Genomic DNA, 14,940 nt, shown 5'->3' on the forward strand with positions numbered 1-14,940 from the left:
TCTTAAAGGGATCGACCCCTAGCTCTGATCTGACAGTCAAATAAACACATAAGATGTCTGATTACTACCATATGGCTATAGATCAGGGGCGGACTGACCATTTGGAAACTCGGGCACTGACCGAGGGCCTGGGGTCAGTAGGGGGCCCCATGAGATGCCCCTGGTACCTTTTTCATAGGCTTTTTTGAGTTTGGGCAAGGACACATGGGCCCCATGATCCCCTATTGCCCGGGGGCCCCATGAGTTGTCAGTCCGCCCCTGATGGAGTGTCATACAGGAGCAGGGGCGGACTGACCATTTGGAAACTCAGGCATTGCCCAGGGCTCGGGGTCAGTAGGGGGCCCCATGAGATGCCCCTGGTACCTTTTTTATAGGCTTTTTTGAGTTTGGGCAAGGACACAGGGGCCCCATGATCCCCTATTGCCCGGGAGCCCCATGAGTTGTCAGTCCGCCCCTGATGGAGTGTTATACAGGAGCAGGGGCGGACTGACCATTTGGAAACTCGGGCACTGCCCGAGGGCCCAGGGTCAGTAGGGGGCCCCATGAGATGCCCCTGGTACCTTTTTCATAGGCTTTTTTGAGTTTGGGCAAGGACACAAGGGCCCCATGAGTTTTCAGTCCACCCCTGATGGAGTGTCATACAGGAGCAGGGGCGGACTGACCATTTGGAAACTCAGGCACTGACCGAGGGCCCAGGGTCAGTAGGGGGCCCCATGAGATGCCCCTGGTACCTTTTTCATAGGCTTTTTTGAGTTTGGGCAAGGACACAGGGGCCCCATGATCCCCTATTGCCCGGGGGGCCCCATGAGTTGTCAGTCCGCCCCTGTACAGGAGCTTCTCTGGGGCAGGATCATGCATTTTTGGCTTATAGACTTTAATTATGGGAGTGCCTGAAAAAAGGGTTTTTCCACAATCTTTTGTTTTCTCCTATGAAAGTCAATGGGACCAAAAAAGTTATATTCTGCTTTAAAAATAGCTTGTATATTTTTTTGAGCTTCAGGCATTGAGCTACAAGAACCTGAATGCGTGAACAGAGGTGACTTAAAAGACAAAGGATTTTGGTCGTTGAGCAATTCTGAGTTTTGAGCTACAAAATGACAAGATGTGAATAGGGCTATGGGGTGAAGTGCATCTCCAACACCTTTTTTTATGTTTTTGGGGGGTTTAAGTAGCGAATGGTAAAGACCACTACCCATTTTTTTTTCTATACTCTCCATGTCCCATTGGTGAAATTTTCCTTCTCTTCCTGTCCCTGAGACACAACAGGAAGTGAGGGGGAATCATCTTTCCTATTTGTCATGGTGACCAATGTAAAAAGTGAATATCTAGCTGAAATGTTTTCTTTTGGATAGGGTAAGGAAAACCTAAAATCCCACCAGTTGTTTAATTATGACCCATGTCTTTGCTGGGGGAACATGATGAGAATTCCAAAATCTGACAGCTGTCCCAATTAAAAAAGGAAAAGGAAATCTTCCTTATGCCAATGGATTTCCTCTCATTTCCCATAATACCTTTAGAAACAAAGGGAAATCTCAAATCCCAAAGACGATAAAATCCAAAAACAAGCTAGAGAGTGGTTTTAACCATCCCCACCTCTTCCCATGTCCCTGCTGGGGGAGCATTATGGGAAATCCAACAATTGACAGCTGTTGCAAGAAAAAAAAGAAAATAAATGGAAATCTTCCAAAGGGAACACCTACTGTTTTCCAATGACCAATGGATTTCCTCTCATTTCCCAATTATGGAAATTAAAAGAAATGTCAACTGGACAAAGACAGTGAAAACCAAAAACAAGCTTGACGCTGGCTTCAACCATCCCCACGCTGGGGGAGCATTATGGGAAATCCAACAATTGACAGCTGTTGCAAGAGAAAAAAAAGGAAATAGAAATTTTCTGGTGGGGCACCTATTCCAATAACCAATGGATTTTCTCTCATTTCCCATTGTGCTTATGGAAATGAAGGGAAATCTCAACCTGACGAAGACAGTGAAAACCAAAAACAAGCTAGACAGTGGTTTTAACCATCCCCACATTCGGGGAGCATTATGGGAAATCCAACAATTGACAGCTGTTGCAAGCGAAAAAAAAGGAAACAGAAATTTTCTGGGGGGGCACCTATTCCAATAACCAATGGATTTTCTCTCATTTCCCATTGTGCTTATGGAAATGAAGGGAAATCTCAACCGGACGAAGACAGTGAAAACCAAAAACAAGCTAGACAGTGGTTTTAACCATCCCCACCTCTGCTCATGTCCCTGCTTGGAGAGCATGATGATAAATGCAAAATCTGAGCCATCCGAAGAGTCAATGGTAAAGGGAAATCTTACAAATCTGGTAACCAATGGATTTCCACTCATCTCCCACCATGCCTTTGGAAACAAAGGGACAAAAACAGTAAAATCCAAAAACCCACTTCTACCCAAAGCAGAAAAAAATTTGCTCTCTGGTTTAAGGTCAAAGGGAATCTCTAGCTAAAACTTTTTGTTTTGGATAGGATAAGGAAAGGTTAAAATCCCAGCCAGGTGTTTGATTTTGGGCATGTCCCTTCTGGGAGAACATGATGATAAATCCAAAATCTGACAGCTGTCCCAAGAAAAAAATTAAAGATGAATTTTGTAATTGGTACACCTCTTCTGGTGGTCGATGGATTTCCTCTCATTTTTTGTTGTTCCGAAGTAAAAGGAAATCTCCCCAAGAAGATGAGGACAGTAAAAATTTAAAACTCTAGACAATGATTTTAACCATCCCCACCACTTCCACCCTCCCAAAAAAAGTTGCCCTCGGGTACACTTTATGGTTATATCTTGTTTAATTAAGGAGACGTTTCCCGTGTTCATACTAGTGTGTGAAGAAAGACTTGATAACGAGGAGGGCTCCGACTTACAGGTAAGATTTGCTTTATCCCGCATCTTAAGAATTCATTCCTCATGTGTATCCTGAAGTCCAGTTCTTCCGGAGAGGTCAGGAGGGCATTGATGAACTGCATACAAGACACCTGTGGAGAGAAGTTTAAAGGAAGAAAATCAATAAAGAGCAACAAAATAAAAAATGAACAAAAACGGCAACGGAAAAATCTGAATCGGGTGAAACAAGGTCCAGAATCCAATATTTTAGAAGGATTTATGGCCACAAATAGTAAGCCACATTCACACCTAAGTGTTCCAGAAACAAACAGAAATGCACATTTCCGCCAGCATTTTAAGAACTGTAGCAAAGTATGCAACACCCTTGTAGTGCCATTAATTCCTAAAGGCACCCCAAACACAGGTAGAACTTCCATGTTTTGTTGGTCGTTTGTCATGTGCACAACACAAAAAAAATACTTGACCTACTTTGTGCATTTTTTGCACATAGGGAAGCCCATTCAAGTGAATGAGCTTCCCTTTGTTGTCTCGCAACAAATACGCTAAAAAAATGACCCATCACATCTCGCAGTTGTGAATGGGGCCTTAAGCAACTCTGTAAAATCTGATCTGTAGGTAGGTTACCTCATACTCAATCCGACCCCATGACCTGATCTTCATCCTTTTTTTTCCTCTTCTTTTGACATACTGGTGGGTACATCAACATAGCAGGAGTCCCTATACTCACCAGCCTTCTTGCTATATACACTCACCGGCCACTTTATTAGGTACACTTGTTCAATTGCTTGTTAACACAGATTGCTATTCAGCCAATCACTTAGCAGCAACTCAATGCATTTAGGCATCTAGACGTGGTGAAGATGACTTGTTGAAGTTCGAACCGAGTATCAGAATGGGAAAAAAGGAGATTTAAGTGACTTTGAATGTGACATGGTCATTGATGCTAGACAGGCTGGTCTGAGTATTTCGAAAACTGCTGATCTACTGGGATTTTCACGCACGACCAACTCTAGGTTTTACAGAGAATGGTCCGAAAAAGAGAAAATATCCAGTGAGCGGCAGTTGTGTGGAGGAAAATGTTGTTGAGGTCAGAGGAGAATGGGCAGAATGGTTGCTGTGACATTCAGGTGGTAGGGTCAGAATTTGACGTAAACAACATAAAAACATGGATTCATCCTGCCTTATGTCAACGGTTCAGGCTGGTGGTAATGGTGTGGGGGAGATTTTGTTGGCACTAGCAAGGTAGACCATATAAAGTGGCCAGTGAGTGTATTGATAACATGTGTTTAGGTGGGGTTTTTTGCATTTATTAATAAAGCTAAACTCCAGACAGAAAACATACAATTTAATGCAAATTATGTATTCATTATTTCATTAATTTCAGGTATTTACTCTACCCCCACTGCAGAGATTTGCTTTCTATACTTCTCCTGGTGAACCTTGTCCATGGGGCAAGGTATGTGTCACTTTACGAAAGTGGACATTCATCCTTTTCCCTGAGGTCCTCTCTCCTGCCTCCTCCATCCTCCCTCTTACATAACTGCAAACAATTTTTAAAAAGTTAAGGCCTCATAACCTAGGCGTAGGAAAGGATGTTGTTCCTGGACCTCATGCATCTACAGACATGCTGCAAGTCTCTTTAGAAGCCACTGCGGCAATGTACTCATGCAAGATCCTGCTAACTACCTCCAAGGATGTCTACATCATGCATTCCAGGAAGCAGTTGACAATATCTTTGCACATACGCAGAAATGCCACGGGGGTGTCTTCCAGTTTACCATTGGAGCCATGTGGTGTATCTGTGCATGCATAGGGGATCCAGCGTATGTGCAGAGATACTACTGGGGTCTTTACCAAGTCTATAGGGGATCCACCACATGTGAAGAGATGCCATGGGCCTCTGAAGGTCCCATAAACCTGGCAAGGCACCCCACAGCTTGGGTTTTTTTTCATGCAGGGACAAATGTTGGGCACATAAAATTTGACTTTTGATAGGTAAGGAGTTCCTCTTCATCAACTGTTTAGTATAATTTTTAGCACACAAACCAATGTCCTAGATTTTTCTTTAGGGATTATTTACATGTCTGCGATTCTGTAAAGGGTGCATTGCAGCATCACACATTACATACATGTAGATGGGAGGAAGGCCAGGTGGTCGACACCCAAAGGGAAGGAACACCACACTGAGGTTAGTAAATATTAAGAAAATTTTCATGAATGTTCTAACCACTGTATCAGAATCTATGCAGTGGTTTCAAAGTGGCAAACTCAGAGATGATTGTGCAGTACTAGCAGAGAGCGATGCTCGGGGGCCAGCAGCACCTCTCAGAGGAGGCGGCTAGTAGACAGCAGGGGCAGACTGACAACTCATGGGGCCCCAGGCCAATAGGGGATCATGAGGCCCCTGTGTCCTTGCCCAAACTCAAAAAAGCCTATGAAAAAGGTACTAGGGGCATCTCATGGGGCCCCCTACTGACCCCGGGGCAGTGCCCGAGTTTCCAAATGGTCAGTCCGCCCCTGGTAGACAGTGATGCACAGGGGTGGAAGGGTTCCACACAGCAGCACAAACAGTCCCTGTTCTGATCCCCCTCCTATGAAACCTTTCCCTAGAAAGCAGTTTCCTATCCCTAATCTGTCCACACACAAAATGCGCGCCAACTGCAGTGAATCAGTGCCACTTAATAAGCACTGCCCTCACTAAAGATGGCCACGGAGATCATCTGGGGCAGCAACGTCCAACTGTATAGCTGCTTACCTGATGACACATATGAAGGCCCAATAGGAATGTGAGTTTCTCCTGTCCTCCACCATCCCTTCATGGTGGTTGTGGACAGCGCCACCTGTGTAGGGAGGTCAACTTACACCTGCCTGCAGTGCTATCCATTTTAAATGGTACCAGAACTCTGGCAACATACAAGTCGCAGCAAGTATTGTAACATAGCCAATATTTTAGACATCTTGAGAAAATGGCACCCCATTATTTTCAGGAGGCTGTCTTAACTCAATGGCAGCCCATTATTTTCAGGGGGCTGCCTTAGTGCAATGGCAGTCCTTTATTTTCAGGGGGCTGCCTAAACATAACATTAACGCGCTAAAAAAAACATAACTAGCCCCTTAGATTTTCTTCCCGAGAAGTATTCCACACCTTTGACCATTCGTAGACAGTTTTACAGACAATGTTTTAAGACTCCAAAAACTCATCACAAGTATCAGCTGTGGGGAAAAAAATTAATTAGCTGTGAATTTGATTATAGCTTCAGTGCCGGCAGAGAGAGGAAACAGTGAATTAAATCTAACAAGTATTATTAATATCAGGAATAATTTTACAGTAACATTTTGTGTAAGTAGCTGTTGAAAATTGAGAATCTTCTGTGCTGGAATACAGGAGATACAATAGGTCATGTAATAAGTGTATTCTGTAACAAACAAAAGATCTTTTGTTCCAGGAACTGAGACTTGTTTCTGTAATTTGGTAACTCTAGACAACATCGGAGTCTTCTTCATTTGTATATGCATGTATTCATTACTTCACTTCCGGGATTGATGAAGTTAAAATATCACGCCACCCCAAGGCAGAATTTTACCCATAGTTTGGGGGAAAGTTACATAGTTACATAGTTAGTCTGGCTGAAAAAAAGACAAAAGTCCATCCAGTTCAACCATTAAAAAATAAAAAATAAAAAAAGTTATAATTCTATATCCACAGTTGATCGTGAAGTCATGATTTCTTATTTGTCCTGGGGACTCCAGTGATGAGATCTTCCACCTTTGTACCTAGATTCATCCCCTCCCACTTTGAAGTTGTAGGTGCTCCCTCCCAGCTTTGACAGTTGTCATACCTCCATAGGATATATACTAAGATTAGTCTACCTAAAATGGACATTTCAGTATTTGTTAAATGCTGGAGAGAGAAAAAAAAAATCTTCTGAAGACACTAGTGATGATACTGTCATCCCTTCCAACTTTGAGAGTGTGGGTACTCCCTTCCAGCGTTGAGTGTTGTCACATCTCCCTAGCATACAGGGGTGGACTGACAACTCATGGGGCCCCCAAGCAATAGGGGATGATGGGGTCCCTGTGTCCTTGCCCAAACTCAAAAAAGCCTATGAAAAAGGTACCAGGGGCATCTCATGGGGCCCCCTACTGACCCTGGGCCCTCGGGCAGTGCCCGAGTTTCCAAATGGTCAGTCCACCCCTGCTAGCATATATACGAAGATCAGGACATCCAAAATGGACATTTCAGTATTTGCTAGATGTTGGAGATTTAAAACCAACTAATGCTTTCCAATATCTCCTGGAGACTCAAGTAGAGATGAGCGAATCGAACATGACGAAGTGGAATTCGTTTAGAAGATTAGGAAATATTCGATTCGCGCCGAATCCGAAAATTAGCAAACTTCGGATGTACGAATCGAATTTTCCCAAAAAAGGCGGCGACATGTGTGGCGACGGAGCGGGGATCTCTGGGAAGGCGCGCAGACAAGGCACGCTGACCCATAATGCATTCATTCATGACATGTGATCGCATTAGCCAATCAGCAGCCAGCCAGCCAGCACTGTGTAATGGTGGAGCTATAAATCGCGGCCATCTTAGAATTCTCCATTAGCCTCCGGTCATTCAAGAGAGACAGACCTCTGTGTATTAGGGACAGAGTTAGGGCCACAGAGACTTTAGGGCCACAGAATCGTTACTTAGGGACACAGAATCGTTACTCAGGGACACAGAATTGTTACTCAGGGACACAGAATCGTTACTCAGGGACACAGAATTGTTACTCAGGGACAGACACAGAATCGTTACTCAGGGACACAGAATCGTTACTCAGGGACACAGAATCGTTACTGAGGGACACAGAATCGTTACTCAGGGACACAGAATCGTTACTCAGGGACACAGAATTGTTACTCAGGGACACAGAATCGTTACTCAGGGACACAGAATCGTTACTCAGGGACACAGAATTATTACTCAGGGACACAGAATTCTTACTCAGGGACACAGAATCGTTACTCAGGGACACAGAATTGTTACTCAGGGACACAGAATCGTTACTCAGGGACACAGAATCGTTGAATTAAAGAGTATGTCAGACAACACGCAGAGGAGTGGCAGAGGAGGCAATGTTTCAGGAGCAAGCAGACGTGGCAGCAGAGGAAGGGGTCGAGGCAGCACTAGTCGCAGCCAGAGGCCAGTGCTCCCGGTGTCATCCAGCGGTCGTGTCTCCACCGACAACCCTGCCGTCATCGATTGGTTGGCTCGGTCGTCTTCCTCTTCCCAGGTCACCTCTGACACCTACAGCCAACGGTCGGTGGGTACGTCAGACACAACCGTTAGTTGGCATGGCCCGGGAGCAAGCCCACTGAAATCACGTGTCCTCTACCTGCCCCTGTCCTTTGGTGTTCCCTCACCAAGCGAAGTATCGCATGCTGTGGGCTCAGCCCCACTGTACAGTGAGGAAGAGCTAACAGAGGGCGGTCAGGAACGGGGGGAGACATCCGCCTCTTCAGCAGCCAGGCGAAGAAGTACTGGCGAGGAGAGTGGCTCGGTAGCCGGTCTAGAGACAGGTCTGTCTCCTGACCCACACGCAGCCGAGGGGGCTAGTAGTGAGGCGGAGACCCTAATTGATGATGATGAGGCTGATCGCACTTGGCAGCCTCGTCGTCATCAGGCTATTGCTTCCGCATCATCAGGAGAAGAGGGTGCCAGCTTGGCAGCGAGCAAAACAGTCGGTGGGTTGCCCAGGAGGCAGCAGGGTCGCAGCAGTGTCAGTGGAGGCAAACGGCCACGGAGTAGAGCACCAGCTCCACTGCAGCCTACCACCACGGCCAGTAGTGGTGCTGGTGTGCACGGAGGAAGTAGCAGTCAGCCAGTGAGGAGTAGCGGGGGCAAAGTTTCCTACTCGGCGGTGTGGCAATTTTTCGTCAAGCCGCCCGAGGAAGTAAACGTAGCCGTATGTCGACTATGTGGCCAGAAAGTCAAGCGTGGCCAGGGGGCCCATGTTGGGACTACAGCGTTGCGTCAGCATATGCAGCGTCGCCATTCGGTGGCCTGGGAAAACCGTGATAAAGATACGGTGGTTCTGCCTGCCCCAGCCCCCGCTCCATCACCCGCTCCGTTACTTGCTCCGTCACCCGACGTCAATCGCCCTCTATCAGCCAGTCAAGGCTCCAACACCTCTGCTGAGGGGAGTTGTCGCTCGTTGGCATCTTCCGCTCGTTCAGATGCTCCTTCTCCTGCTACTCCTCTTCACGGATTCCGTCAGCAGTCTTTCTTGGAATCCGTTTCCAAGAGACAACAGTTTGCGAGCACGCACCCGACGGTGCAGAAGCTGAACGTTCTCCTGTCCAAGTTGCTGGTGCTGCAGTCCCTCCCTTTCCAAGTGGTGGACTCAGCACCTTTCCGAGAAATGATGGCTTGTGCCGCGCCGCGGTGAGAGAGTGCCAAGCCGGCATTTCTTCGCCAAAAAGGCAGTGCCAGCCCTGCATTCACATGTAGAAGAGATGGTGGGCCAGTCTTTGAGCATGTCGGTCTCTGCCAAAGTGCACGGCAGCGCCGACGTGTGGAGCTGTAACTACGGTCAGGGACAGTACATGTCATTTACGGCCCACTGGGTGAACGTGGTGCCGGCACAGCCGCACCAGCAACTTGGACAGGTCACGCCGCTTTTGCCTCCACGTTTGCACGTCCTTGGTCCAGCAAAGATGTCCGCCTCTACCACCTCTTCTTCCGCCGTGTCCTCAGCCGCCACCCCCGTGCCAAGTCCCATTACCCGACTGGCATATCACATGTGCAGGGCGCAACGGTGTCACGCTGTGCTGCACCTGGTATGCCTTGGCGAACGTAGTCACACAGGGGAGGAACTTCTGAGTGTAATGAACAGAAAAATCGACAGATGGCTGTCTCCGCGCAAACTGAAAATCGGAACCATGTTGACCGACAACGGAAAGAACATGGTGTCTGCTCTGCGTCAAGGAAGGTTGTGCCATGCGCCATGCATGGCTCACGTGTTCAATCTGGTTGTCAAGCGGTTCCTAAAATCCACCATCCCACTGCAAGACATCCTTAAAATGTCACGTAAACTTTGCATGCATTTCAGCCATTCCTACACCGCAAAGCACACCCTCCTTGAGCTGCAGCGGCAGAACGGAATTCCACAGCATCGCCTGATCTGCGACGTTGCAACAAGGTGGAATTCAACCCTACATATGTTAGACCGCCTTTACGAACAGCGAAAGGCCATCACCGATTTCCTGATGTTACAAGCGGATAAAGGTACTCCCCTGTGTAACTTAGATGTCAGCCATTGGCAGCTCATGCGTGACACCTGACGCTTGCTCAGGCCCTTTGAGGAGGCCACGCTATTCGTGAGTCGGCAGGACTATGGGATGAACGACGTCATTCCTCTGTTGCACGTCCTGGAACAAATGCTGTTAACAATGGCTGGTCAGGGTGCGGTAGACGTGGCGCACAGATCTCAATGCCACATGACCCCTGTGGGGGCAGGACAGGAAGAAGAGGAGGAGGTAGAGGAGGACATTGGTGCTCAGGAATTATTGAGTGAAATGGGTGGTTTTTCCACTCAGCGGACAGGAGTGGAGGAGCAGGAGCATCTGGTAGAGGAGGAGGAGGAGATGGAGGCAGGGAGTCCCTCGCATTCCTTGGCACAAATGGCCCATAGCATGCTCGGTTGCTTGCGTAGCGACAGCCGAATAATAACCATCAGACAGAAGGATGACTTTTGGCTGTCCACCTTGTTGGACCCTCGCCACCGTTCAAAAATGGTGGCCTTTTTCACACCTGCTGAGAGGGAGGCCAAAATAACGTACTATAAAAACCACCTATGTAGTCAGTTGGTCTCTGCCTTTCTGCGCCAACGTCCATCCTCAGACACTGTGGGCCCTGTGCGCTCGCGTTCCGCTGCCATGGCAGCAGGGGAGGGGTGGGGTGGTAGGAGCAGTGGCAGCTCCACCAGCAGCGGCTGCCTCAGTCTGCAGTCGATGATGAGTAGCTTTCTTCACCAGCGCAGTGAGGAAACTACTAATCAGCCGCAGCAGCAGCAGCATCAGGTGGACCTGGAGCAGGACCTCAAACAACAGGCTTGGGCCTACTTGGACAGCACCCTGCCAACCGAGGTAGACAATCCCCTTGACTACTGGGCAACGAAACTTGACCTTTGGCCCCAACTAGCTGAATTTGCCCTTGAAAGGCTGTCATGCCCGGCCAGTAGCGTGGCATCGGAGCGCGTGTTTAGTGCGGCAGGAGGTATTGTAACTCCGCGGAGGACACGACTGTCCACCCAAAGTGTGGAGAGACTCACGTTTGTGAAAATGAATCAGGCGTGGATTAGTCTGGATTTCAAACCACCAGTTCCTGACACAACTGACTAAATCCGCCATGAATCATGCCCCAAACATGTTATTATTTTTAACATAGGCCTCTGTATGGCCTTCAATTTAAGCTGCTTACGCTTCGCCACTCTGCCATGGGCCCCTGTACCGCCTCCTCTTGCTGCTGCCAGGTCCAGAGTGTGTCATGGGTCCCTGTACGGCCTCCCATTGCTGCTGTCTCCATCGCCACACTCTGCCATGTGCCACTTTCAGGTCTCCTCACACTGCTGGTGGGTTCCATTTTGTCATAGGGTGCTGGCAGATTACGGGCCTCCCATTGCTGCTGCCAGGCCCGTAATCTGCCATGGGCCCCCGTACCGACTCCTCATGCTGCTGCCAGGCCTGTAATCTGTCATGGGCCCCTGTACCGCCTCCTCATGCTGCTGCCAGGTCCAGAGTGTGTCATGGGTCCCTGTACGGCCTCCCATTGCTGCTGTCTCCATCGCCACACTCTGTCATGTGCCACTTTCAGGTCTCCTCACACTGCTGGTGGGTTCCATTTTGTCATAGGGTGCTGTATGGCCTCCCATTGCTGCTGCCAGGCCCGTAATCTGCCATGGACCCCCGTACCGACTCCTCATGCTGCTGCCAGGCCCGTAATCTGTCATGGGCCCCTGTACCGCCTCCTCATGCTGCTGCCAGGTCCAGAGTGTGTCATGGGTCCCTGTACGGCCTCCCATTGCTGCTGTCTCCATCGCCACACTCTGCCATGTGCCACTTTCAGGTCTCCTCACACTGCTGGTGGGTTCCATTTTGTCATAGGGTGCTGGCAGATTACGGGCCTCCCATTGCTGCTGCCAGGCCCGTAATCTGCCATGGGCCCCCGTACCGACTCCTCATGCTGCTGCCAGGCCCGTAATCTGTCATGGGCCCCTGTACCGCCTCCTCATGCTGCTGCCAGTTCCAGAGTGTGTCATGGGTCCCTGTACGGCCTCCCATTGCTGCTGTCTCCATCACCACACTCTGCCATGTGCCACTTTCAGGTCTCCTCACACTGCTGGTGGGTTCCATTTTGTCATAGGGTGCTGGCAGATTACGGGCCTCCCATTGCTGCTGCCAGGCCCGTAATCTGCCATGGGCCCCCGTACCGACTCCTCATGCTGCTGCCAGGCCCGTAATCTGTTATGGGCCCCTGTACCGCCTCCTCATGCTGCTGCCAGGTCCAGAGTGTGTCATGGGTCCCTGTACGGCCTCCCATTGCTGCTGTCTCCATCGCCACACTCTGCCATGTGCCACTTTCAGGTCTCCTCACACTGCTGGTGGGTTCCATTTTGTCATAGGGTGCTGTATGGCCTCCCATTGCTGCTGCCAGGCCCGTAATCTGCCATGGGCTCCCGTACCGACTCCTCATGCTGCTGCCAGGCCCGTAATCTGTCATGGGCTCCTGTACCGCCTCCTCATGCTGCTGCCAGGTCCAGAGTGTGTCATGGGTCCCTGTACGGCCTCCCATTGCTGCTGTCTCCATCGCCACACTCTGCCATGTGCCACTTTCAGGTCTCCTCACACTGCTGGTGGGTTCCATTTTTTCATAGGGTGCTGTATGGCCTCCCATTGCTGCTGCCTCCACCACCACACTGTGGCTCCACACTCTGGTTTTGGCCCCGTGACTGCCCAAATGAGTGAAGTGTGTGGTGATTCTAAGATCGACGGCACTCATCTGCATGTCATACTGACTGACAGTATTATTTCTCTTCCCCAGCAGACTCCAAGGGCATTTAAATTAAAGGTACAGTGTTCTGCACTAATATAAAGGCTCTCTAAAGCCTAGAAACACCCTTTTTATAAGTTAAATTCGCAGCGAATATATTCGACTCAAATCGAATTTATTCCACGAATTCGCCGAATCAGCCGAATCAAATTTTTGAATAATTCGCTCATCTCTAGAGTCAAGCAATGAGCAATTAGTACCCACAGTCATTCCCTTCCGCTTTGAGGTTGTGGGTGCTGGCACACCCCAATAGCATATATATTAACATCAGTCCACTCAAAATGGACACTGCAGTATTTGTTAGATGTCGGAGACACAAAACCAAGCAATAGTTTCTAACATCTCCTGGTGACTTGAGCAATGAGATTGTCCATCTTAGTACCATAATTAATTTCCTCTCGTTTTGAGGTTGTGGGTGATTCCTCCCAAAACTGGGTGTTGTCACACCTCCATATCCATATACTAAGATCAGTCCACCTAAAATGGACATATCAGTATTTGTTAGATGCTGGAGAGATAAATCCTACTAATGGTTTCTAATATGTCCTGGGAAATACAGAAGCCAAGTTTGCAGTACCAACCAGTAACCAGGTTGAGAAAATGATTTTGCATATTGTGTATGGTGGTTCCATCATCTTTAGAAGGTAACAAAGATCAAAATGTCAGCTCCGCAGATGGCCTTGCCTCTAGGCATTTGTTTGTGAAAACTCTTTCGTACGGTTGAACTTTCTTATTGGATCCAAACACATTTAAAATTCAAATGAATGTTCATTGCAACTAAACTGTAGGCCCTCCTTCTCACCAATTTAGAGCGCTCCTACTTTCAACTCCTACACATGGATTGGCCATGGTGGGAATTTGTCGATCTCTTATGGGACTCAAACAAAATTCACTTGGATGATAGGTTTGGTTTTCATTGATTATTTCCATGTATCACTGAACGATCATATATTTGGTTGATATTTTCAGTTAGTCACAAGTGTGGAACATTACCACACGTGTTGCATTTTTTTATGTGTAGTCGATGGTGGATTTTTTGTTTGCCATTGCTCATACCTCAGTCAAGTCCAAAACACTATGTGTATGGACACCCTTACAGGAAAAGATGTTTCAGCTTGAAAAAAAAAACATGTTCAATGAGATCCTAATCTTATGACTTGGGTTTGGGAAGCCTGAGAGCCTGTGTCAATAGACTTTGGGCTTTTCTCGATAAATGCAGCTTGCATTTGGCATTAGTTAGAGATGCCGATGAGATCATCCAAAGTTTATTGAGCAATAGAGCTGCTATTGACATCCTTCTGACCTGCATGTGACCACCATCTGAGCTGCATCAATTCGTATCAAGAAGCTTTTGCATTACTATTGACTTGTACAGATAGAGAAGCAGTTCTGACAAGAACAAAATCCTATTGACACAAGCCTTTAGACTTACAGCCAAATCCCTAGTTTACAAAAAGGAACTTAAATTTTTCTGCTATGTTCCAAGCAAGGAAGATCAATTAGAAGAACCTTCAGCTGAGGGGGCGAATGTTTTCATTCTTCTAGAACACAGCTCCATCATCAGAGAGAGTCTGCTTGAACGGATCGTGTTTTGCCTGGTGACATGTGCGAACAAGCTGAAGAACAAGTCCAATCGCCGATTCATAAAGACTGGAGGTGCCATCTGCTCACGTTGCTTCCTGCCAGGAGAAATCCCGGCTTAATGGCTTGTGTTAATACATTACGAGTGGAGGGAACATTTCTATCAGAAACAAGTTAATGAGTCTTGTATTCAATTCACTCGCTCAAAAACATGGATGGTTTTATCACTTCTTGCTCTCTTTGCCATTGCTGTGTATTTAGGTGGTCGATTTAGGGGAAGTTTGCTGCGGACCATTGTATAGATACATCATTTAGCCAATAATATTGCCATTAGTATTTTCATGGGGAAAAAACGTTTTTTACTTACTTGAATGGTCACTATGGGGATGATTTACAAA

The 14,940-nt window shown here is 47.7% G+C and overlaps 1 protein-coding gene across 1 annotated transcript in view; it reads right to left on the reverse strand.

Annotated features, from left to right (window-relative positions):
- LOC149452315 (protein diaphanous homolog 2-like) overlaps positions 1-14,940 on the reverse strand; it is a 766,217-nt gene that overhangs the window by 247,983 nt on the left and 503,294 nt on the right. Inside the window, exon 11 of the mRNA XM_089689522.1 lies at positions 2,886-2,996. Within this exon, the coding sequence (XP_089545648.1) occupies positions 2,886-2,996 (111 nt within the window). The remainder of the gene's footprint in view (positions 1-2,885; positions 2,997-14,940) is intronic.

The sequence above is a fragment of the Staurois parvus genome, unplaced genomic scaffold (assembly GCF_062004578.1).
Source record: "Staurois parvus isolate SC_StPar_1 unplaced genomic scaffold, SC_StPar_1.0 ptg000481l, whole genome shotgun sequence".
Taxonomy (NCBI): Eukaryota; Metazoa; Chordata; class Amphibia; order Anura; family Ranidae; genus Staurois; species Staurois parvus.